Raw genomic sequence first — 22686 nt, forward strand, 5'->3', positions numbered from 1 at the left:
AGAAATGTAAAGTTGTCAAATCCAGATCCCATGAGTCCATGCTCCTCCTTTCGTTGGGATTTATCGACGTTTCCAACACAGTTGTTAAGTCCAATTCTTGCCAGTGGCTATTCCATAGAACCCAGCTGCCTCCCTATTGAGTGTTGCAGAAATAATCGCGATACAAATACATGATTGCGTTGTATTGAGATATAAGTGCCCGTACAGATTGAAGTTTTTATGCTAATAATCTTTCTTCATGCTCGGCCGGGCGCGCGCAGGGCGATGGGGAAGTTTCTCAAGTTTCTCTTGACTGGGATATCTGTGGCGTTCGCAGCGTGGTTGGCAGTATGGCGACTGGTTACGTTGAGTGGATATGGAGCAGCAAACACGGTGCTGTTAAACTGATGCGGGAAGGCCATTGCGCTGTAGAGCATGGCAAACAGCATGAAGACGACAGTGGAGAATCGAGCCATGGTTATAATGAGTAAATGATAAAGAGTGGTATGTCTCAAAGCGGGTATAAAACGAAAGAAAGGATCTCGTTGTCAACAACGGAGTGATGGCGCAGACAGATACTTACAACAAACTCAAAAAAAAAAAAAAAAGAATCTTCGAAGTTTCACACACCTGGGACTCTTATATGCAGCTGTCCGCCCCAGGGGTATTTCTCTGGAAAATTAAGCTCTCACCACGCTTCTCAAGAGTTCTTTGTTCTCGTAGTCGAGTCATTATCGGGATGTTGTGGTTGCATCAATCTCCACTATAACGCACCCCCTATCCGGTTCCCGGACCGAGTAAAGCCATGACTGCATTAGCTGTCGTTGCTTCAAACAGCCGGCGCTAGGATAGGTGTGTCGATGAATCGCAACGCCTCCTCCGGTTCGCTGATAAAGACGTTACCATCGAAGCTGATTATGATCGCTCGGTTCTAGAATCACGGTGGAGTTATAATTGGGGTGTTTCAATGGGGCAACGATAGATAGAGTTTGCGGGTGGAACTGCTAAGCGAGCCTCCCACGCTTTTCGTGATCGGCTGCATCGATGCCATTGCAGAGCAGAACGTGGAATCAACAAAGATAGCAGGGTATGACTTGGCTTGCATGTAAATTAAAACATGCTGCAAGTGCGCTTAACCGATGGTATTGCATGAGCCACTGGTTCGCCAACAGCGCCAAAGTCGGGTCTGTTATCTTTGCCGAGCTATCGCTATTGCTGGGCACTCTAAAATCTTTAAAGAAGCGATACGCTTATGCGGGCATATGCAGGTACTTGCAGAAAGAACCGGCTTGGCTTCCAACCATAACACCGACTATGTACGTCAGTGGAGAACTCCGGTATTTTTCTGAGTTCTATCGGCGAACATGAAAACCCGCTGTGGTAATTCCCGCTCGGTCGAAGATGCTCTCAGGTCAGAGTCTCGGACCAAAACGGCCCTATGTTCCGAGCAAGAGCCGATCTTACCTCGAAGAGGCCAATTCCGAATTCAATATTCCATGCATACAACAAGCGATCATCTCTATCGACCGTAATCGAATGCCACGCGTTCAGGGGTGATGCTTCCGGGCTATCGCGCTGCTTTATTGCTTACTATATTGACTTCGAACTCATGTCACGATAATCGGGTGGGCAATCACGTCATACTGAGCCGTATTGGAAGCGAGAAGTGTAATTCTATTCCCAGATGATGATGATCAGCACACAGCGAGATCAAGTCATGGTGACCACAATATCCCATTTCACACAGGAAGATGCTAGATACACCGAGAGGCGCATATGTACGGACGGATCTAGCACACAGCTGATAGGGAAACGTTCTCCTCCGGGATTGGGACTGCAGTATGGCCCCAACCGACTATGCTGGGCTTACCTTGGCCATGACCGTGGAATGCACCCCTCGAGGCCCGAACAGCTTGCACGCCTCGCTCAAGCACTTCTGCATGGTATTCGCCAATCGTCTGGAACAAGCCCTGTGAGTCGTGGATATTGACGTGGCTTAGATGTTTGGCCAGCAAAAGCGCGTCTCGAATAGCATGGACTCCACCTTCGCCGCGAACTGTTCTCTGTTAGGCATCTCAACTTTCATCTTGCATATACACATAGATACGGTAAAGACTCACACGGCGTCATGGGATGGGCCGCATCGCCAAGAAGCGCAACCCTTCCCAAAGGGAGGCTCGGAAGCTCAGCGTCCCGCCACAAGAAGTGAGTATCTTTGATGTTGTCGGCAGATGTCGCTTCCACGACTTCGCGAAGTTCGGGGTCGAATGAGCTTATTCTTCGTCTCACATATGCCAACTTCTCTCCAAGCGAGGCAAGTCGCATCCAATGATCTGGCCGGTCAACGCTGTCATCATGTTCCGTGTAGAACCAATAGTAGTCACCACTCTTTCCATCAGAAGATACATGTTGCAAACCAGTAAACAACCGATGTTTCCAATCCGATGCCACGGCAATCCATGAGCTGTGTCCCAGACTGAGCTGTCGTTCGAACGCAGCTCCCGACAACTTAAGCTCGCCGATGATCGTCGCAGTAGGAACGACGCGCAAAAACTCATTGTTGGGTCGTTGTATCAGATTTTCTCGAACTAAGCAGACTATCAGAGCGGAACGCGGGAGAATACAATGTTTTCTTACCAAAGCTTTGCACTCCATCTGCCCCAATCAGGATATCGCCATTGGCTGTGCTGCCATCCTGGAACTTTAAGGAGACGTTGCCGTCAACACTCTCATCGATCTGAGTTAGACGTTTGTTCCACTGAATAGGAATGTTGGTCGACAGCCATAGTCTGAACTTCGGTCTGTCCGCTCGCAAACATGGTGTCTCAGGAGTATCTTGCACACCAACCCGGCTATCGATGCCTTGGAAGTAAACACAGATCTGGGAGTTCAGTTTCAGAGGCAACAAATGATGCACGTTGCCGTGAAGATTTGGCAGATCAGATGGTATCGAATTGTGAAGCTCATCAAGCATTCTGCATTAACACAAATGGTTAGCGTGCTGATCTAAAGATTGTTTAAGGAAGATATGCGAGAATCTCCGTATAATCGTCCGGTCGGGTTTTACATACGTATGAAGGCCAATCGCCCATCCTTGTGGTCGGGAGTTTTCATCAGCATCGCGCTCGAAAATCTCAAACGAGATACCTCGCTTTCGCAAGCATTGAGCAAGTGCGAGCCCACCTAGGCCAGCACCTACAATCAGGACATGCGGTCCCTTGCTTTCTGGAGTCATTATTGTCGTGATTCAAGCCATGTAGAACTCATGTCCATAACTCGAGTTCCATCGCTGGTCGTTACTCTCTTTATATACGCGAAATTATACCGCCAAAGCTCTACCTTCGGCGTGGCCATGATGTTATTTTTACTTCTATACTCTCTCCAAACAAGTAAGCCATACGGCGTGCGGCGCAACATTGTTCGATTCGCGTCAATTCGGCTATAAGTTAATCGCGAAGTTGGCGGTAGCTTACAACTTCGGTACCGGCTTTACAATAATGCACCGCGCCGTCTCACCATTGAGTCCGGACGATCTATTCGACGTGAGTGACATAGCCAGCGCTATAACTCACGTTCCAGACGGGACGGCATTTATGCCGATATTCATGGTCATCGGATACTATTCCTTTACGACGCGTTAATTCGCCAAAACCATGTTTATTCGATCTCTAGACTATCAAGTTCATCGTCTTCTTTGATTGCGTGATCCGTCACGTTCATGTATCCACTATCATGTGGGGGGTACACATCTAATGGGCTGTGCCTTGGATGCACATACAAGGAGTTTACAAATGAGGTGCACTAGAGAGACGTCTTTCCTCTCCAGCGCAATAACAATGTAAGTAGTGACTCTACATGATTGAAATGAAAATGTTTGATACTATGGAGAGAATAGCTGACATCGCTTTAATGGACAAGTGTTCAAAGGCCTTAATTCCGGGCGTACGTCCTGCTAGTTTATTGGTATTGGGTTGTCCGGGCGATTCGAATCCCTGCCACGTTACCAGATGTGTGATAATTTGTTGAAACCATACATTCACAGTCATACAAGCTGCTGATCGCTTTCTTCTGCTACTGATTAATTTCGTGCCGGCCAAGTCAATTAATGGCAATATCGTGCAGGAAATTCCATCTTTCGTGTAGCCTAAGAGCGTGTGCAAGATCAATGTCAAATGATGAAAAATCTCCAAGCGCCAAATTTTAACAATCTGTATTTGTCATAAAAGGGGATCTACCTGTCGATATGGTTTGGCCTTTTTATTGGAACTTTATAGTTTGTAATCTCGACGCAGAATACAGCACGGATAGTGTGAGATACGGTTGGCGGTAATGGAATTGTTGTATGTAATGGTCGAACGTAACGCGCCCAAAGGCCGCCGCCGCAATTGACCAGCTAGAGTTTCTCTTCGGTGCAGAGATGAGCAGCACAGATAGCAGACCAAACTGTTGTGGCATAAATCTCCGACTCCTCATATGACAGCATGAACCAGTCTAAGTGACTGCTGAGATGGATACATCCTTCCAAACCCACGGATTTCTTGTCACGGTCATGGTCCAATATTCAAGTCGCCTTATTATAAGTTACTTGAAAGGCGTGAGAATTCCGACACGTTACGGCTTTCGTCAGACACCTCCAATTTAAGCGGATGGTGCATTACCGATACTCCATGGGTTCAAAATACGGATCGGATCTTGGTAGCCTCAAGATATTCAGTTTAGTGTTGTGGAATTGCATTTGCAACCTCACGAAACTTGTAGTTGATTATCATGAGAGAGCTACTGAGGTTTTGGAACGGGTTAGAGTGCTCGTACAGCAGGACGAGTCGATTGCCGACTTCACCAAACAAGGCTAGGCCCCGAATTTGAGGATGTAGCCTGGCGGGCAGGTCCCTGAAGCTGGGAAAGTCAGCCATACCAGTGATGTGGGTTGCTTGATTCTTGGCATGCGCGGCATATATGAGAAGAGGCGGCTTATATAATATGGCTATTATAATAGGGATACCCGAAAACTTGATCAAGGCTTACATCGTCTAGAGTGAACATCAGGCACCTCTTGGGCTGCTGGGTGTTTGAAAGGCATGATTTCCTCTGAAAACTGTGCTTTCGTTGCCAAAATAGTGATCATAGTTCTCATTTCTCTTAGTTTCATAGCTTTGAAAAGACTATCTATAGGGTATAGCCTGGAGGACCATAAACTAATCACTATCTAATGGTACCCTCGCATCGACGTGATGGAGTTCCGAAAACAGTCCCTAACCAGGCCCCAAACACGTGGGTAGTATAGGCCCTTCATTGTCTCTCAATAGAAATTCATTGTCAGTTCCGCAGAAAGGCATAGGTGGTAACTTTTAAGGCAATGGACATGCTGGTCAGACCAATGCAAATGTGCTAACCTGAGAGCAACAGATATTAGCATCAGTGAATGAAGCCTGCATGAATATGTGTATACATCCGCATGATTCGTTGCACCATTGTGTTCCAAATGATTCTCACCACTATCCAAATGAATAAAGTTTGTTGGCAGAAAGTGTGAGCTAGTATAACTTGATGACTTGAGGCCCATAACACTAAGTGGACCTAACTGACAACGACTGGATGGATACCTGGTGGCTTGCTCACTATAAGTAGTCCATTGTCATACACCTATTTCTTTTCACTAACGGGAACACCAATAATACATCAAAACCATTATATCACTGATGCTCTAATTCACAACAATGCCTCTTTTCAAGCCAGACGATGTCAACAGACCAGTTCTTTCGCAATTTTCGCTTGCGGGGAAGGTAGTCGCCGTTACTGGGGGCGCCCGTGGGATTGGTGTTGAAATAGTGCGGGGGCTCGCTGAAGCGGGCGCCGACGTTGCTCTGCTCTACACATCGAGCAAAGATGCAGACGAGACGGCTGCCAGCATCGCAGACGCGACTGGTGTCCGAGTAAAGGCATTCCAATGCAACGTAGCCGATCGTGCCAATGTTTTCGGCGTAGTTGAGGACATCGTGCGCAACTTCTCTCACAATGGCCGGTTAGACATCATGGTCGCTAATGCTGGAGTCTGTGCCGACGTCCCCGCACTGGAATACACCGAGGACACTTGGCGACAGAACAATAGTGTTAATCTTGACGGCGTGATGTGGACGGCGCAGGCTGCTGGGCGGATCTTTAAGGAACAAGGGAAGGGGAATCTGATCATCACTTCTTCAGTCAGCGCGACGCTGGTCAACATCCCTCAGAAGCAGGCTGCGTATAATGCTTCAAAGGCTGCAGTGACACATCTGGCCAGGTGTCTTGCCGTTGAGTGGGCTGATTTCGCTCGTGTCAATTGTGTCTCGCCAGGTTTTATCATGACAGAAAGTAGGTTGTATTTAGCCGGTTCTACCTGGGTCAGAATGTGTATTGATGTCAACTTAGTGCTTACGAACCAGCCCAAAGAGCTGTTCCAGAAATGGCTTGACATGATTCCCGGGAAGCGTATTTGCGATGCCGCTGAGCTCAAAAGTGTAAGTCCACCCGATATACATGCGTGATCATGTAATTATATCATTGTACTAACGAGGGCAAGGCTTATGTATTCCTCGCAAGCGACGCCTGTTCTTACATGACAGGAGCTGATATGGTCATTGACGGTGGATACACTTTGCCATAGCATAGATGCTATTGTTGCATTGAGACAGATATTACGTACGGATGCTACATACATGACTAATACAAAGCCTGTGGAACTGAAGTTCAATTGAAGGTAGCCACAGATGTTCTTGTCGAGCAGGCTTACCAGGAGTCCCGCTTCGGTCCTCAATCCGCCCTGGTCAAGATCGGTCCCCGAGATGAGAAACTGTTCAGCCGATAGTGCTGGCTTTGCTGAACTTGCTTTTTGCGGAAGAAGATTCCGAACGTCATTATCGACCCAGCTTTAGCTAGAAGTGATCTACCGTCCACCTCCTTTTCGCCTTCAACTTCGGTTCTTCCATCTGGTGACAAATATATATGATTTTCTCTGGGTAGATAGCGGCCGGGGTTCCACACGTTCCATATGATAGAATTGGCGAGCATGAGAGTAGCTTCGAAGACGTAAAAGTACCATTCGTATCGCAAAATGGGGCTTAGAGCGCTGAGCGATTCCAAGTCGCCTAGATCTACCGTGGTATTGCCAAGGTGCTCCACCAAACGATAAATACATCGTATGAATATTAAGACCATACTTCCATATAGTGTGTATAGAGGTGTCATAACATTCTTCGTGTGTATGTTGGTCTTAACACATCGGTAGTGAAAAATCGACGCGAGGAGGAGGAAAATGACGATAACAACGAGTTGGATGGACAATGCAGTTATCGTCAAATGACTACCCAAGCCTTGGTTAGAAGATGAAGGGTTTGAAGACAATGATACACCCAGAGCATTCAACGTTTCGACAAGTCCCATCAAAGCACCAAAAGTAGATAGAACCTTGTTCGGAGGGAGTGGTGCAAGATATGGGACGTAGTAAAGAATCCGACCGAGGACATGATAGTTCGCAAGTTCGAGGAGTGGTCTATGAGTGCCGTTAATTAATAAACCTCATTTGAGGGAGTCATTGGTATCATAGGCTACACTTACGGGCAGATGTATATGAAAACTTGGCTAAGGATAAACACGATTAAGGTGTGTGTATTGTAGAGATAGTTGTCGAAAGCGCCGTATATCCGCAAGGCATAACCAAGCGTGAACAGCAGAGCACAGATTGGATGGAGTCCGATTAATCTGAAAGACCTGTAGCGACTAGCGCTGGATGTTAGAAATGTCGTGCTTGAACGGCTACGAAGATGTTCTACTGACTAGCACTGCCACAAGTGACCAACCGCTGATAATGCATACGAGATCGAGAAAAAAATCGGTGCTCCTTTGCTAGGAACATATACGTAGAGACTGAAAGGTACTAGATAGACTATGTCAGAACAATGTTGTATAAGTAGGAACCCCGCGGGTCCTACCAGGCTGGCCGGTCTCCATTCTGTTATGATTGACGACTGCCGGTACACGCAACGTAGGCTTTGAGAAAGCAAGAGGATTGTAAAGATGTAGTTAGGATACGCCGAGTTTACTTTCAAAGATGCATACAAATGTGACAAGAAACACTGCTGTTTTCCGCAGCAGATTCGTTGCTGGACAGTGAACGAGCAATATGTATACCCAAGCAGGATTACGCCGCTTGACCGGAATAGGCAAATAGAAATGCCAAGCCGCTAAGCCCCCTAGTCCAGATGCAAAGAGCCCATAAATTTCCACTATTCGTTTTCTGCCTAGCAATCTTATGGCAATTATGAACATAGTTTGGTGCATAGCGACCACAAAGATGAAGACACGCCTATGAGTCGCTTGACCAGGAAAGACGCCCTGACATGACGTTCATTGCTGAGTGTAGGACTTAGATGTTGGTGTGAGTACTATGCGCAACTTAAATCCAAAATAGTATGACCGTGCATTTGCCGCCGACTTCCTTAGACTCAACTATTCAGCTTGCGGACGATACACGACTTACGTCTACAGCTACCTGCAACGTAAAAGCATAAGGCCTATCGAAACACGCATCCCAGCCAGTGACGTGGGAGGCCCAGAACCGCTCAAGTAATGCCAAAGCTGTCAACGGCGCATATACACCGGCGCGACGACTCATTTGCGGGAGCTGCTTGGCTACGAAGGTGCGCATTGCTGGGTTGTCGTGTTTGGCCTCCACACCAAGCACTACTAGGGGCCATAGCAAGAATCTATTGATTCTTCGTGATGCGAGCCCTTCCTCAAGAAGGCTGAGAAGCGTGTGTCCCGTGGCGGCGCAGAATATTCTCAGCGGATCATTAGATGGCAGAACGGATACGCTTTGGAGTGATAGTATGCAGTACAAGGCCACTGCAAGCTGATAGATGCTAGCCATGAGCACCCAGTCTTCTATTCGCGACGGCTTTGTTCGGCCCCATTTCTCTGGGCAAAATTCGTTAACGCGCGCCAGTATCATAGTTGCCTTATTATACAGCTCGTTGCGCGTTATGAATTCGAGCTTTGTGGCCTGTAGCCGAAGGCGATTTATATTGGTGATCTCGGAGAAAAGAAATGGAGGACACATTTGGAAGACAAATAGAAAGTCGTTGTATTGTTCCAGGGCCGTGTCGAATTCTTCCATACGCGAATTTGTCAGGAAAAGATCAGTCGCTGGAGAGGTGGAATCTCCGATCACTGCAATGCTAAACGAAATCAATATCTACACCGACTAATTCAAACACAATAGAGTCTGGTTGCTTACAATACAAAACAGAGAAGCAGGGACTCTAAATGCTTATATCTGTTGATTGAGTTCAATCCGCCACGCAATATAATAACTTGCTGCATTGCTTCCAAGTGACTTCTCCATTCTCGTAAAGCGCCTTGTTGGGCCTGTGTTGAAACAAGACTTAGCAGTCGAATAACATCTGAGTCAAATTTAAATTTGACTCACGTCAGCCAGAAGTAGAGCCATCATTCCGGCAAGGATAACATCACTCTTATATTTATGTTTCACGTTGATATCTTCGATTAAAGAGCGAATGACCAGACCCCTATATTGGTAGCATTTCTCTGTTAAGACTTGGGTGCTGACATCGTTTCTGATCCGATTTATGCGATGGCTTAGAGTCATGCAAATGAAACCATATCTTACATGGTCAGGCAGCCCAATGCCGTGCTGCAGATGTGTCGATAGGATGGGATATACATAGGGATTAGGCCCAAGCTCATGGATAAGAAGTAGGTCTGGGTGTATGCAAGTATTGTCTATACAGGTCAGAATCAACTACTGTTATCGCGACCACGATCGGGTACCACTTGCAGTAGTTCATCGCTTCTACCAAAACAAACTCATCTGTCTTGAGATTCGACTGAGTAATAGCAGCTCGCTCAAAGCTAGCTAGAATCACAGCATTTGAGGCTAGTTCTTTGTCATGGGAGCGTTTGTTGGACGATAAGGGTGTTTTCGCGCGTGTGCGGCGAGATCTAACCTGTCCGGGTGCAAGCCATCTCAACTTTGTGGGCTTTGCATTACCATACCCGGGACACTCGGTACCGTTCGAGAAGCATCTTTTGCATCCGGGCCGCTCAGAATCACACACCAGATAACGCCGGATACATTCCCAGCAATGCTGCTTTCGATGTTGTCCATGTCCCTTGTTGACACCGATGTCACGATACTCAAGCATATTTGGCCGAGAATCTCCGTTTTGGGCACATTCGATGCTGCGCTGTGGTTCAAGAGGTAGCTATATTCTTGGGCTCGGTTGGAGAAGACAGGACATTTTTTGGGTTGGAACCTGGTGAAGGTGTTCTGATGCACGTGCCACCTGCGTACACAGGCCAATCATCTGCAGTAAGCACTCCAAGCTGCTAGGCAGCAGTATTTGATTCATCACAATCATGTGTGTTGGATATAATTGGACTACGATTTACTTTGTTTCTCAAACAAAGATGATGCATGTTATTTTTTGAGCAAATATGTTGAAAATTTCCATCTAGAAGTCAGTGTAATTGATTCTTGTGCTACATCGAAGCGATGATGACTGCATTGCTAGAGTTGTTTACCTCTTGAGCTTCCGACTTTTCCATTCCAAGCACAAGCTGATTCGTCCGGACCCAAAGTTCTATCCAAGTTAGTAGCGGTTTTGTTAGGAAATGCTTGAATGAAATGCATACCTTCATAATCTAGAGCATACGAGACTGGCGGATCCTCACCGGGCCCGACCAAGATGGGTGTATCCACCTCCGGCTTCTCGACAACTCGCAGCCGAAGTCCGAAATTCTCGGAGGAGTCAGTCCACAGAATGGAACATGTGGTTGGTTCAACCGTTTTCTGTTTCAATGTTGCTTGAGATGATTCTTGAGCCAGCCAATCACGCCAGATTCTGATGACACTTTCTATAATGTTGACATGGCTGAGGAAAAGACCACGCTTGGGGCCGACCTTGATCATGTTGACGACAGTACAGAGTTGTGAGAAGAGCTCAGCAGATTCCAAGTGCAGATCATGCGATGGATTCTCGCAGATAGGCGGCTCTGATCCTTCGAGAACAGCCCTAGTTGCATAGCGTGCACGTGGTCTTCGATGCTCTTCGCTGAGAACGGGCCGATATCGAGAGTATAGACCAGTCATGGCTTCGAGTGTAGGATCCTGGCCTACATCATCGAGACCATTCGTGCCAATATAGTCGCAAAACATGTAAGGAGTTGATATCTTGGCGCTTGGATGATAACATTCGAGAATAAGCTCATGATCCGGCAATATAGTTGCTTCAACTAATCGAGCATAATGTAGTCGAGATACAAGTCCGTAGAATCGGCGTGAGATAAGAGCCAATGGCAACAATGCGTGAGTTTGAAAAGACTCGAGAATTTGAATAAAGATCTGTCGATGTTAGTGTGACTAGCAATACATGAGAAATGAATAATATACCTCGCTTGGTAAAGAATCCATAGCGAAGAGGTACTCAATTGTGGCCTGAAATTTGATCTCTGCGGCCCGCTCAAAACGCTAAGCTACAGTACAGCGCAATACAACAATGGCACAATACGCAATGCTGGGATCAGCAGCCTTTGGCAGTACTCAAGCACTTGAGGAACTCAGGCAGCAAGCAACGCGGTAGTGATAATCTGGTGTCTAACGGACAATTAATAAGAGAAGCTCGCCGTTCGAGCAATATGTTTAGACCACAACTATGAGGTTGAAGTCGGATTCTTGATGGGAATGCTGCGCCACGGGTCAACGGAATATCAGCGGTCGGATCCACCATGCAAGATTTGCCACTATCGATATCATCTGCCGTCATCCAATGTGTCAATCGGTCTATGCTGGATCATGTCTTCACGCCGTGGCCAAGCTGAGAATTACTTGCTGCTTTTAATTATGCCAGTCAATTCTATTATATGCAATGTTGACTACAATGTTTATTTGCACATATCACAATTTTGTGGCCTATGCCGATCATTATACTTAGACATGGGCTATCTCCTCTCTCCTGTCCGGCGGGACGTCAAATCGGGCAGTCTCCGTAAGCGCCTGTCACCACCGATAAATTTCGTCTGACATGACCAAATCTTACCAGGTTTTGGATACTGGATCTAAATTGTAGAGATCCGCCTAACCTAGTGATTAGACGTTTGGCCCTCTTGAGGCTAGATTCATCAACGACAACAGCCAGGTAAATTTCATTAAGGTGAGAACGTCGTGGACAAGTTATCTGAGCTGGCATTGACGTTGACCATTTCCGTCAGATGAACCCGCTGCGGATGCGACTCTGCAATACCTAGCAGAGATAAGATGTTACGTATAACCGTCGTCGCAAGTCGGAAAGCATTCGAGTTTGGTCTTTCCTTATAGGTGTGTCACATTCCAGTCCATGGTTGCCAAAAGGGGCAGTTCGTAATCACTGCCAGTCTGTGACGATTGTGCTCGCATTCCTATTAATCCACGATTCTGGCTGGTGTCGAGTGCTCAGAAATTTCTTAATATGATAGATTGACCTCAATTTCAATTACAATTTCTGTATCAATCGATGACCAACTGTTATTCAGGCGGTCAATCATGGTCAGCCTGGCGACACTGCTTCTGGCTCTCAGCGTAGCAACGAGACCTGTCTTTGCAAGTACTTTATGCAATGCAAATTTCTTTTCGACTTTGGTTCCAGGCAACGCCACCATCGAAAAAGTAGCTCAGGTACCCAGTAATGGTACCTACGGCGAAGGGATCCTAGACCTCAATTATCCGACTCAGCCAATTGGCCTACCGGAACTTTGCGCTGTCACAGTCCTCGTTATTTCATCTCCAGAGTCTTTCTATCGCTTTGGGTTGTTTCTCCCCACGAAATGGAACAGCAGATTCTTGGCCGTAGGTAATGGCGGGTTTGGTGGTGGAATCAACTGGCTGGATATGGGGGCTGGCGTTGGTTATGGCTTCGCAGTTGTCTCTACAGATACCGGTCATAACTCTGTGTCGACCGATGTTTCTTGGGCACTCAACAATGCAGAAAAGAAGACTGATTGGGGTTGGAGATCAATGCATGGCACGGTCGTGCTAGCGAAACAGCTGGTTGAAGCATATTATGAAGCGAATATTGCTTACTCATACTACAACGGCTGTTCGACAGGAGGCCGACAGGGACTGAAGGAAGTGCAGATTTCCCCCGATTCCTTTGACGGCGTTATCGCGGGAGCATCTTCCTGGTACTCAAGTCATTTGAACCCATGGGTCACGAAAGTCGGAACGTATAACTTGCCTGTTGCTGCACCGAACAACATCGGCGCGGTCTTGTTCCCCCTGATGGCTGCCGAAGCCCTTAAGCAATGTGATTCTCTTGATGGAGTGTCGGACGGGATTATCAGTATTCCTAGTCAGTGCTCGCCAGACTATACAACATTATTGTGCGGTATGCCTGGAACGAATAGCTCGACTTGTCTAACTCTGCCTCAAATTGAGACTGCGAACAAAGTGTACGCGGATTACCTCGGTTCAACGGGTGAGTTGTTGTATCCAGGTCTTAGCCCTGGCTGCGAGAATCAATGGTTCCTTGTCCTAAATTACACCGACACTAGTCCGTACGGCATTAACTTCATCCGCGACTTCTTGTATGACGATGTATCATGGTACTGGACAAGTTATAATGACAGCGTAATTGTCGACGCTGTGATGCTGAATCCTGGAAATGCTACGGCCAATGACTATGATCTCTCGGAGTTCAAGCGCATGGGGAAAAAGATGATAATCTATCATGGTTTAGCCGACGGTTTGGTCCCACCCAAAGGAAGTGAGCTATACTACAAGCAAGTAGCAGAGACAATGACGAGAGGCGACGTTGGCGAACTTCACGACTTTTTCCGATACTTCGAGGTCCCCGGCATGGGGCATTGCTGGGCCTCGTCCAACGCTGCACCTGCTCCGTGGTAAGTAGGAGATTCAAAGGAATCAAATAATTGGACCTAGCTGTATACTGACATAAGTTTAGGGCTTTCGGTGGTGGCTCTCAAGCTTCGCAACTGGGCAGAGATGTGTGGTCAGTGCCAGGCTTCAAAAATGCCCAGCATGATGTTCTGCTAGCAATGATGCAATGGGTTGAAAACGGCACAGCTGTGGACTCGGTTGTAGCAACAACGTGGCAAAACTCTCTAGATCCGTCAACCCCAGTTGCGCGACAGCGCCCATTGTGCCCCTACCCGCAGTTAGCGATATACGATGGAGTTGGTGATGTGGATAAAGCCTCCAGTTGGGCCTGTGGCTAAGCGATCAAAGTCTGACTGTCCAAGGTTTGCACAGACCTGCTGATTCGCATGTTCAACGTGCAGAGTGCATATGCTTCAGCATTACTACCGACCATACCGCAAGATGCGTAGGCCCGGGTCAACAGACCTGATATAGGCATGCGTAATACTTCACATGCTCTTTTCGCTTTGGTATCTTTTTTTTCTGCCAACGTCGCTGTGTGCTGTTGAAACCGGAGGTGATGGATGCCAAGCAAGGCGCGATTTGGGCCGAACTCGTGCAATAATGAAACAATTTGCAAGAGAAGAAGGACACTGTCTAGAAACAGCCAAAACGCAGATATCCTCTGAGGGTTATAGTTGCGATGACCTTAACTCCGGGGTCACGCGCACTGCCAATGCACATCAATTCTGTTCCTCCATACAACCTCTATCCTCAAGGTCAATCGTTGAACCCGGTACCCCACAGGACCACGCCTTCGAATGCAGAAAACAAATGCCAGGAGTTGTAAATGAGTTTACGCGTTGACGAGATTTGTTCTTCTTACTCCTACCGCTTGTTGCAGAGGCGATTTTAGCGCGGGCGATATGCCATCGCGATGGCTTCCCCACGATTGCCGCCAACGGTCGCTAGCAATCTTCGTCTCTACCGATCTTCAGGCGACTTAGATTTAATTACGACAATAATAGAATTCAATACACGAAATGGTGAAGACCACTTTTGATTGCAGAAGATTCCGTGCCGAAGATTTCAGCCTGTGCGACACGTGCCCCGCCTCGATCGTGTTTCAACGCTTCCCCTTGCAGGGTAGTGACAATGCAACTCTGGCAACTGAATGGCTGATGAGGCCGAGTCAGTTGGATGTCGTGCATCCACAGGAACAATCGCGAAAGCCGCGACATCAGATAATGTTGAAGCGCTCGGACATCTTCATCCTGTCAATATGTTTCTTAGGCGTCTCGGTGACAGCATGGCCCGACCACCTTCCATAACTTGAGACGGACAGCCAATGAGCGATGTCACGAAGCGGCGTTCAATTCATGCAAGACATGTAAACCAGGAAAAGTGTCAGAGCAGCACTACTGAGTGTGATCTTCTGCTAGGTCCTCCACACCCACCATGAATCTTGATACGATCGGGAACTACGACTTGGTGGTTACAATTAGTTTTGACTTGCTGCTGCTGTGAGGTCGCCGGTTTTTGCGTCCCTCGGACTGTAATGTGCCAATTGGAATTGTTTTGCAATTACCATCGCTCTTGTGATTGTCCACCGCGCAAGCATGTTAATATATTGAAACTATTACAATCTCTTTTTTTTCTTTCCCATTGTTTCTCTTCTTTGCCTGATGAAAGTTGATCTTTCCTGGCCAAAACAGCTGTTGCTTTTATTCATATTATAGAGTCATTCGACCTTCTTCGTTTCTCCTTTCGGATATCTTTGCCAGTCATCCCTAATCGTCGACCAGGAGTCCGATGCGGTATTAGTAACATTATAATACAAATCCTAATTCGAAGGTTTTCTGGGAATACTATAACTCACCATGTCGAGCTCGAAATCCAATTCAGAGTTACCAGCAACGAAAAACAGAGACGAAAAGGCTTCACCACAACTACCCCATTTGGCAAGACATTCGCCAAGCGCCTATTCGATTGTATCGCCGATACCAACCGCAACGATCGCTCAATCTAGAGACAGTACAATGCCACCATGGACGCCAATCGCTGGAGAAACGTTCCCAAGGACGGCGGTTGGTATGACCATTCAGGCTGTACGTCCGCCAAGGCCAATCTCGAAAGACCCTCCTCGACCCAGCACTGCTGCTACGACAATGACTGCTTCTACCAGGAGATTGACGTTTTCTCAACTCGACATGAAACGGCCCATTAAATACGGGATATGGAAAGGGGTGGAAATTGAACTGATTCCCCAGCCCAGTAATGATTCAGAAGATCCTTTCGTAAGCTTTACCTCCTCACTCTTCAGGAGATCAGAGTATTGAACCATTTTAGAATTGGCCGCTATGGAGAAGGAATCTCAGCTTCTTCTCACTTCTTTACATGGTTTCCATTGTTGGGGTGAGCCGAACAATGTTTGTCACGGTCAACAGCGATATTGCAATGAACAACGGCGTTTCATACACCGCAGCAGTATCATTGACAGCTGTCCCACTCATGGTTTCTGCTGTCAGTGGTTTAATGAGTAACGTGGGTGCGAGAGTATATGGCAAACGACCCATTTACCTCGCTTCGACGATCTCCATGTTCGTAGGTTCAATGTGGGGGATGTACGTGATGAACAGCTTTTCGCAAAATATGGCGTCCCGTGTTTTTCAAGGGATAGGTTGGGGTGCATTCGACACTCTGGTTCTGGGGTCTTTGCAAGATACTTTTTTTGTCAGTCCGTCTTTAACGACGATATTCCGAATATGAGTAGCTGACCTATTACAGCAACATGAACTTGATAACAGGGTTGCTGCGTTGAATGTAGTTTCCGTGGCGTCCACCTGGGGAGCACCTCTCCTAGGTGGAGTGACATCATCTGGTCCAAGAGGGTTCTGTCTCCAGTACGAGGTGTTGAGCATACTCCTGGCACTCGGAATATGGATCGTTGTATTTGGTGTTCCAGAGTCAACTTTTGACAGGACTTCAATTTCAACTAATCATCCTAATTTTCTTCAGAGCCGCCCTCGTTTGAACTGGCCCTGGATAAGGTTCTCCAAGGAAGCTGTTAAGGACTACATCACACGAATGAAGCCCTGGACGTACAAAGTATCAAAGATCAGCCGACCTTTGATACTCCAAGCTCCTCGAGCGATGCTCGCACCAACAAATATGCTGCTTTTCACGGTCACTCTACTCCCACACGTTGCTCTTTGGGGATATACCAGCTCGCTCTCTCTCCTCTTTTCTGTTCTCCCGTTCTCGTTGTCATCTAGAAGTATTGGCGTTCTGTTCACGGGTCCATTCATATTTGCAACCATCCTGATTGTTGTTCTGTCGATACCTCTGTATTCAAAGCGTTTTACTACAAGTGTCCACTGGACCACACTTGCAGTGGGGGCAGTCACGGCGTCCATCGGGATTTTTGGTTTCGGCCTATATATCGAGGGCTCTATGACAATGTCCGATGGTGGCTCTGTAAATAAGCCCAGCAATATCTGGAAGCTGGATGCCGTTGGCTCGAAGCTCAATTTCCCCGTGGTGTCGTTCTTGCTTGGTATTCTGGCAGCCGGCTCTGTTGCTCTCGACGCTACGATCCGGCCAATGATTCAACGCTCCACTGCGTTCACGTCTGTCAACCTATCTGTCAGTATGCGCAATACTGCTGATATGCATGCTGGACTAACATGTCTACGCAACATGGTTGCAGGGACATTCATCCTTGGTATTCCGAATGCTATCTGGGCATGGGATGGTCTCCGATCTGCTGCTCTTGGGGTTGGAATTACTCAGTTTTTTATTGCTGGGGTGGTGGGGTGTGTGTGGTGGCAGTGGGAGGAAACGGTGCGTCGTCTTGATGGTAAGACCATCGGCTCAATTGGAATTTCTGATCCTGAGCTGGACAAGAGCTTCTTTGATACTAGCTGAGCGTCAATGGCCATATTAGAAATTGAGAAATGTGCAAAGATCGAATGAATTCGACAAGAAGTGGTTTCAGAAACTATAAATTAGCAGGTCTGCACAATGTAATCCTGTGCAAAATATTACATGTAACCCAATGCCCCTTCCACCTAAGCAGCAGCCTCTCAAGTAATGGTTTACATGAAACCGGATTGCAAATAAATGCTTTCTGCGTGCCATTCTTAGTAGGCAACAACTTGGTCAAGTTTAAGTTTGATCATCATACATATCGATGAGTGCTTGTACAAGACTTTGGGGATGGAGTTTTTTGCCCTGTCCGTCAAACTATGCATATTACACGAATGCAATGATCCCAATGCTAGAAAAAACTTGTCACTCTCCACTCAGTACTGTACAGTCCTTCTCTCTTGATCAATAACCCATTAGTAAGTCCGTAATTTGTCCCTACCTATGCTAAGAATTAAACGGATACCTTTAATGCTTCACTAGATATGATACCAGATCATCATCTGACTTTCCCAACTTTCATTGCAATGGTTTCCATCATTTTCAATTTTCAACGTTCATAATTATTGCTGTTTCAGCCTCTGCCAATGCAGTCTTCGTCTTCTTCAGGGCGATACTGGACTCTCCAATGGAGGTACAAGAGTGTGTGCTTGGACTGTCCCGAACGGCGATATGACGACTGCAATATCCAAAGACTGATTAAGTACACCCCGCCCGAACAAAAACCATTGCTTTAACAAGGTCATGCTCGAAAAAAAAGTCATTTAGTGCCATAACAACTACAAGACGGCCGACGGGATAGAGTATATCACATTGGTCACATAATGACATTTAGGCTTTACACATCTATAACAGCCCTATAGATATACTGGAAACAATAATGCTGAAGCTCATCATGACTCTCTAAATTATGGGCCTTAGTTTCGCATTATTGAAGATAGTTCAAATCACTGTCTATTCTAGCACGTATTCCATAAGTATTGAGAATAGAGGCCAACCAGGGTTTGAGGTCGAGGACGACCGAACAAAGGCGAGGTTCATCCATTTACATCCATCTGTTGGCGGTTCACATTTACCTCATCTACCACCACTTTGGCACTGTCACTTACTTAGCAGTGTCCGATTTTAACTCCATCACCTACTTTAGCGATTGCTGACTTTTGACTTTATCACTACCTTTCATACAATTACATACAGGTCACTATGTCTCGCTATCGTCCATTTTGAATTTATTACCGTCGCTTAAGCCTACATATACTTATGTGTCTAGGCTACCGCATCTTACTATCGTTAACTTTCACCTTACTGGAAACTCACAATCACCTTGTCAACCACCTCTCATACATTTACATCCATGTCGCTGTGTCTCACGATAGGCGGACTTTTACTATAATTTGCTATCAATACAAATTTCCGCTTTTTGGTTGCTCAGTGTGATCTACCTTAGTTGTCGCTAATTCACATTCATACCTCGTTAATTACCACTTGTCTATTACGAACAACCGCTAGTATCACAAGACTTACCTAACTAACAACACAACGCTACTTCACCTGGTTTTTAGGAGCTAACAACATTATAGACGACATTTTTAGGTTTCGACGCTGATAGACCATAAACTCAGGCCAGCTACCTTGATTTCTAAACACCATTACGACACAAGAAGGCGTTACAGGTTTGAAATGCATAGGCATATTAGTGCAATTGAAGCAAGGAAGCTCCGGCTCAGGTTTTGCTAAGCCATTTTCATATCTGAGACCCAAAACATTTGAGGAGAAGTATCTGTGTGCTCAGATCGACGGCATTGATAATCTGAAGGGGAACGACGACCAAGATATGGACTTAGACGACGAGTATGCCGAAGACTTAATCTGGGACTGCCGATATCAACGCGAATTTGGTTGCTGTTGCCGCGTCGTCAATGGCACCACTTATAATATCTGGGGCATGTTTGGGTGCAGAAGAAACGGGTGCGTCAATATCATAATCATGGCTGTCATATCTCCAGTCAACGTGCGTAAGCATTGTGGATACAGACTTTTAGGACATTCCGTAGAGTACCTTTCGCCAAAATAACATCACGGAAGTTCCTAGGGCCAAGGTCCTCAAATGCAGGGAATAGATATATGCCCAGTTGTTGGACAGGGACCTGGCAACCCCAAGGCGATGAGTACTGCAAGAGACAGAGCCATCTATCGGATACCACCAACGAGAACACCAGCGTTGTTTTATGAAATGATGTATGAGGTCAGCAGAAAGATGCAAACTCTAAAATATAGCCCTGTACTTTGAGAATTACAACCAGCCCCGTGTCAGCTCTGGCTATAGTACCGGCACGCAGCCATACGAAATTCCCCCACAGCCTATGGGAACCCCAAGCTGATGCCAGCACTTGGCTATACGAGAAACAGATACCAGCATTCATCTCACAGCCGATATGTGAGAGGAAATTGAAGATCTTGAGAGAACGAATGTGCATTGGTTCTTGAGATCTGTCTCCCCCAATGAACTCCACACCATCCCAGCTGGGTTGATCCCTGTCTTGGGCAGGACTTGACCTTACATCAACCAAGCAGGACTTTGAGCCTGGCCTTTTGCTACTCCCATCACCACCTACTCAGAACACCGGCCAAGTATATTGCTGCCCTTCGCGAGGAGTCATCAGGCAGTATCTGCAAGGCAACAGGCGACGGCCAAATGCAAGGAGATTTCCAAGCGATCTCTCCGCGATAATTCCGCGGAGCTCAGTGCTCTCGCTAAGTCCTTCTGATTTTTGTTACATTGATGCGGCATCGGGGATCTCGTGCGGTTCCTCGATACCACCTGCAAGATCAGGAGACAGCTCAGAACAACTCTGACAACGAGACCGGGCCCACAAAGGGTGACGCAACGTTCTCAAGAGACGCTTCTTCTATGATAAACCGTAAACCTTATCAAAGAGGACAAAAAAGCTCATCGAGCACACCATCAAGATGTCCGCAGAGAGACAATCGAGAGAAATTATGGAGTATACTAGCCCGATTTCTTGACAAGGAATTGAGTCGTTGGGTTCTAGGCAGAAACGGATACACTGTGAGATGAGTTTGAGGCCATCGCATGAATCCCCAGAGTTTTCAAGGAGAACCACAGTGTCGGTGTTTTTACACCCATGGACTGCCACCGCAACTGGGCCATACGATCAAAATTCATGGTTCTGAAATTCCAGAGAAAACAGACGCGTTCAAGGAAACCATACATCTTTACGGAGATGGAATTGCTATTTTCATTGTAGGACCGTCGTTGATGTCAATGACGAGGCTACAAACACAGAGCATGGATACGCGGCAATCTGTAAGTCCTTGGTTTTTGCTCAGATCATTGTACCTTTCGGAGAGCTGCCAAATATCCTCATTTAACAACAGAATCAGTGGCAACGAGATGGGTCGTTGGCGACCAGTACACCAAGCAACGCTCGCATAGTCCAATCAATGCCTACTCTACACAGACCTATCAGCGCGTTACGCTCCCCGAGCAGCAGCCGGACCACCATGACCAGATGCGCATAGACATTGACGGCCATGTTGAGTCCTTAACCTTCTTAGAATAGAACCATGGGCAGTCAGGAGAGAATACAACTTGGCTTGGCACACGGAATTACGCAGTTAATCATGTACTACTTGGGATTAGTGGTGCTGAAAGTCTTTAGCAAAGGCATAGAGGTGAATACAATATGGTATGGAGGGTCGGAGAGGCAAACGGGGCTGGTTCTGGGTCGATAGCATGGATTCTTTTTCGTGATGTTGAGCTCTGAACCAGCTGTATTCCCACCGCGAAAGAAGTCACCCCACTGTCTTTTTCAAGGCTTGACATTTTGATAGATTAGGGAATCAGAATTTAAGGTATCTTTCCAGGCTTGAGTGACATCATGTGTGCCGTTGCTATCGCGACGGAACTAGTTCATGAGCCGAACATGTGAGACATGCTCACGAGCCCAGAGCCAGTCCGAACAACAGGCGCTTCGTAGCCTGTGAGATGTGGCTGTTGAAATGAATGCGAACTCGAAGCAGAGAACCCAAACATGACGTTAAGTTGGACAAATTTGGAAATTGGCAATATCGTGTACATGCGACCTCGTCTTAATGCTCTCCTGAATGGCAGAGTCTGGACGCAGAGGTCTCCGGCAGGCCCGAGTTTCGCATGCTCCTTTTGCGGGAACGGCCGAGGTTTCTATTTCACTACGGTTAGATCTGCATTATCATTTCCCACGTGGCGGGTTGAGGCTTGCGTGCCTGCGTGCCTTCGTGCGTTATGGCGCTGGGCGGTCTCATGGTTTAGCGCTGATCTCCAGGGCCCTGCGCGCATCCGCGGGTGAAATTTGGGCTCAGCCGGGGGGCTATGCCTATTCGAAACTCGTGTCTTCAATGCCTGATTGAACGCTGGCGGACCTCTTAAGTGTTGCTTGTGGCGGATTATACATACCACGGGGAAAGCCACGCTTGATAATCAGGTTTGTGTACCAATGAGTGCTTCCTTGATCGAAATCATCAGCGTCACGTTGTAATCTGCAACATGTGCGGGGCGATGCTCGCGGGGAGCAACTTTATAAAAAACCGCTGACTGGATGCGTTCCTCATAAAGTTATGTACATAGAAAGCCAGTATCTAGCTGATATTAGAACATCTAGTGGTCAAAGATCTTCAGCTAACATATAGGAAAAAGGGGCTCTCTTGAAGCGTAAAGTAATGTAGCAGAGAAGCAAGCCATTTCAGTGTAGTCGAGTCTAGATTACAAACAAATAATCCTAACAATCAATGCAAACAATAACACCGTCTGAGTAAGTGGAAGTTCGGCAAGTGCGGGGTCTGGCTATCCATCGAGCTATCATTATTGCCCCTCC

At 46.9% G+C, this 22686-nt stretch overlaps 8 protein-coding genes across 8 annotated transcripts; 3 read left to right on the forward strand and 5 right to left on the reverse strand.

The window, feature by feature from the left end:
* Window positions 1-1632: 1632 nt before the first annotated feature.
* BKA67DRAFT_544110 (uncharacterized protein) lies at window positions 1633-3444 on the reverse strand. Its single transcript, XM_046101242.1, has 4 exons — window positions 3051-3444; window positions 2617-2954; window positions 2100-2567; window positions 1633-2035 (listed from the first exon to the last, which is right to left on the reverse strand). Exons 1-4 carry the CDS (start codon window positions 3212-3214, stop codon window positions 1770-1772), a joined length of 1236 nt encoding a protein of 411 aa, XP_045963444.1. The 5' UTR covers window positions 3215-3444; the 3' UTR covers window positions 1633-1769.
* A 686-nt stretch (window positions 3445-4130) lies between these two features.
* BKA67DRAFT_10402 (uncharacterized protein) lies at window positions 4131-4560 on the reverse strand. The gene has a single exon (XM_046094843.1). It carries the CDS (start codon window positions 4450-4452, stop codon window positions 4237-4239), a length of 216 nt encoding a protein of 71 aa, XP_045963445.1. The 5' UTR covers window positions 4453-4560; the 3' UTR covers window positions 4131-4236.
* A 1136-nt stretch (window positions 4561-5696) lies between these two features.
* On the forward strand, window positions 5697-6622 carry BKA67DRAFT_529475 (uncharacterized protein; the record flags this gene model as incomplete). Its single annotated transcript, XM_046099071.1, has 3 exons — window positions 5697-6330; window positions 6388-6476; window positions 6539-6622. 3 exons carry the CDS (start codon window positions 5697-5699, stop codon window positions 6620-6622), a joined length of 807 nt encoding a protein of 268 aa, XP_045963446.1.
* Window positions 6623-6635: 13 nt separating this feature from the next.
* BKA67DRAFT_10462 (uncharacterized protein) lies at window positions 6636-8216 on the reverse strand. Its single transcript, XM_046094848.1, has 4 exons — window positions 7947-8216; window positions 7792-7891; window positions 7573-7734; window positions 6636-7507 (listed from the first exon to the last, which is right to left on the reverse strand). The coding sequence occupies exons 1-4, from the start codon at window positions 7963-7965 to the stop codon at window positions 6769-6771; spliced, it is 1020 nt and encodes a 339-aa protein (XP_045963447.1). The 5' UTR covers window positions 7966-8216; the 3' UTR covers window positions 6636-6768.
* On the reverse strand, window positions 8217-10334 carry BKA67DRAFT_10461 (fungal-specific transcription factor domain-containing protein). The gene is made up of 4 exons (XM_046094847.1): window positions 9812-10334; window positions 9443-9756; window positions 9251-9381; window positions 8217-9191 (listed from the first exon to the last, which is right to left on the reverse strand). Exons 1-4 carry the CDS (start codon window positions 10176-10178, stop codon window positions 8468-8470), a joined length of 1536 nt encoding a protein of 511 aa, XP_045963448.1. The 5' UTR covers window positions 10179-10334; the 3' UTR covers window positions 8217-8467.
* Window positions 10335-10432: 98 nt separating this feature from the next.
* Window positions 10433-11704, reverse strand: BKA67DRAFT_544117 (uncharacterized protein). Its single transcript, XM_046101243.1, has 3 exons — window positions 11426-11704; window positions 10669-11377; window positions 10433-10616 (listed from the first exon to the last, which is right to left on the reverse strand). Exons 1-3 carry the CDS (start codon window positions 11444-11446, stop codon window positions 10516-10518), a joined length of 831 nt encoding a protein of 276 aa, XP_045963449.1. The 5' UTR covers window positions 11447-11704; the 3' UTR covers window positions 10433-10515.
* Window positions 11705-12553: 849 nt separating this feature from the next.
* Window positions 12554-14244, forward strand: BKA67DRAFT_508689 (Tannase/feruloyl esterase; the record flags this gene model as incomplete). Its single annotated transcript, XM_046097176.1, has 2 exons — window positions 12554-13905; window positions 13971-14244. 2 exons carry the CDS (start codon window positions 12554-12556, stop codon window positions 14242-14244), a joined length of 1626 nt encoding a protein of 541 aa, XP_045963450.1.
* Window positions 14245-15934: 1690 nt separating this feature from the next.
* Window positions 15935-17812, forward strand: BKA67DRAFT_633822 (major facilitator superfamily domain-containing protein; the record flags this gene model as incomplete). The annotated part of the gene is made up of 3 exons (XM_046105631.1): window positions 15935-16182; window positions 16235-16618; window positions 16673-17812. Exons 1-3 carry the CDS (start codon window positions 15979-15981, stop codon window positions 17810-17812), a joined length of 1728 nt encoding a protein of 575 aa, XP_045963451.1. The 5' UTR covers window positions 15935-15978.
* Between the last annotated feature and the right edge of the window lie 4874 nt (window positions 17813-22686).

Source organism: Truncatella angustata, assembly GCF_020726525.1.
Source record: "Truncatella angustata strain MPI-SDFR-AT-0073 chromosome Unknown BKA67scaffold_1, whole genome shotgun sequence".
NCBI classification, from domain to species: domain Eukaryota; kingdom Fungi; phylum Ascomycota; class Sordariomycetes; order Amphisphaeriales; family Sporocadaceae; genus Truncatella; species Truncatella angustata.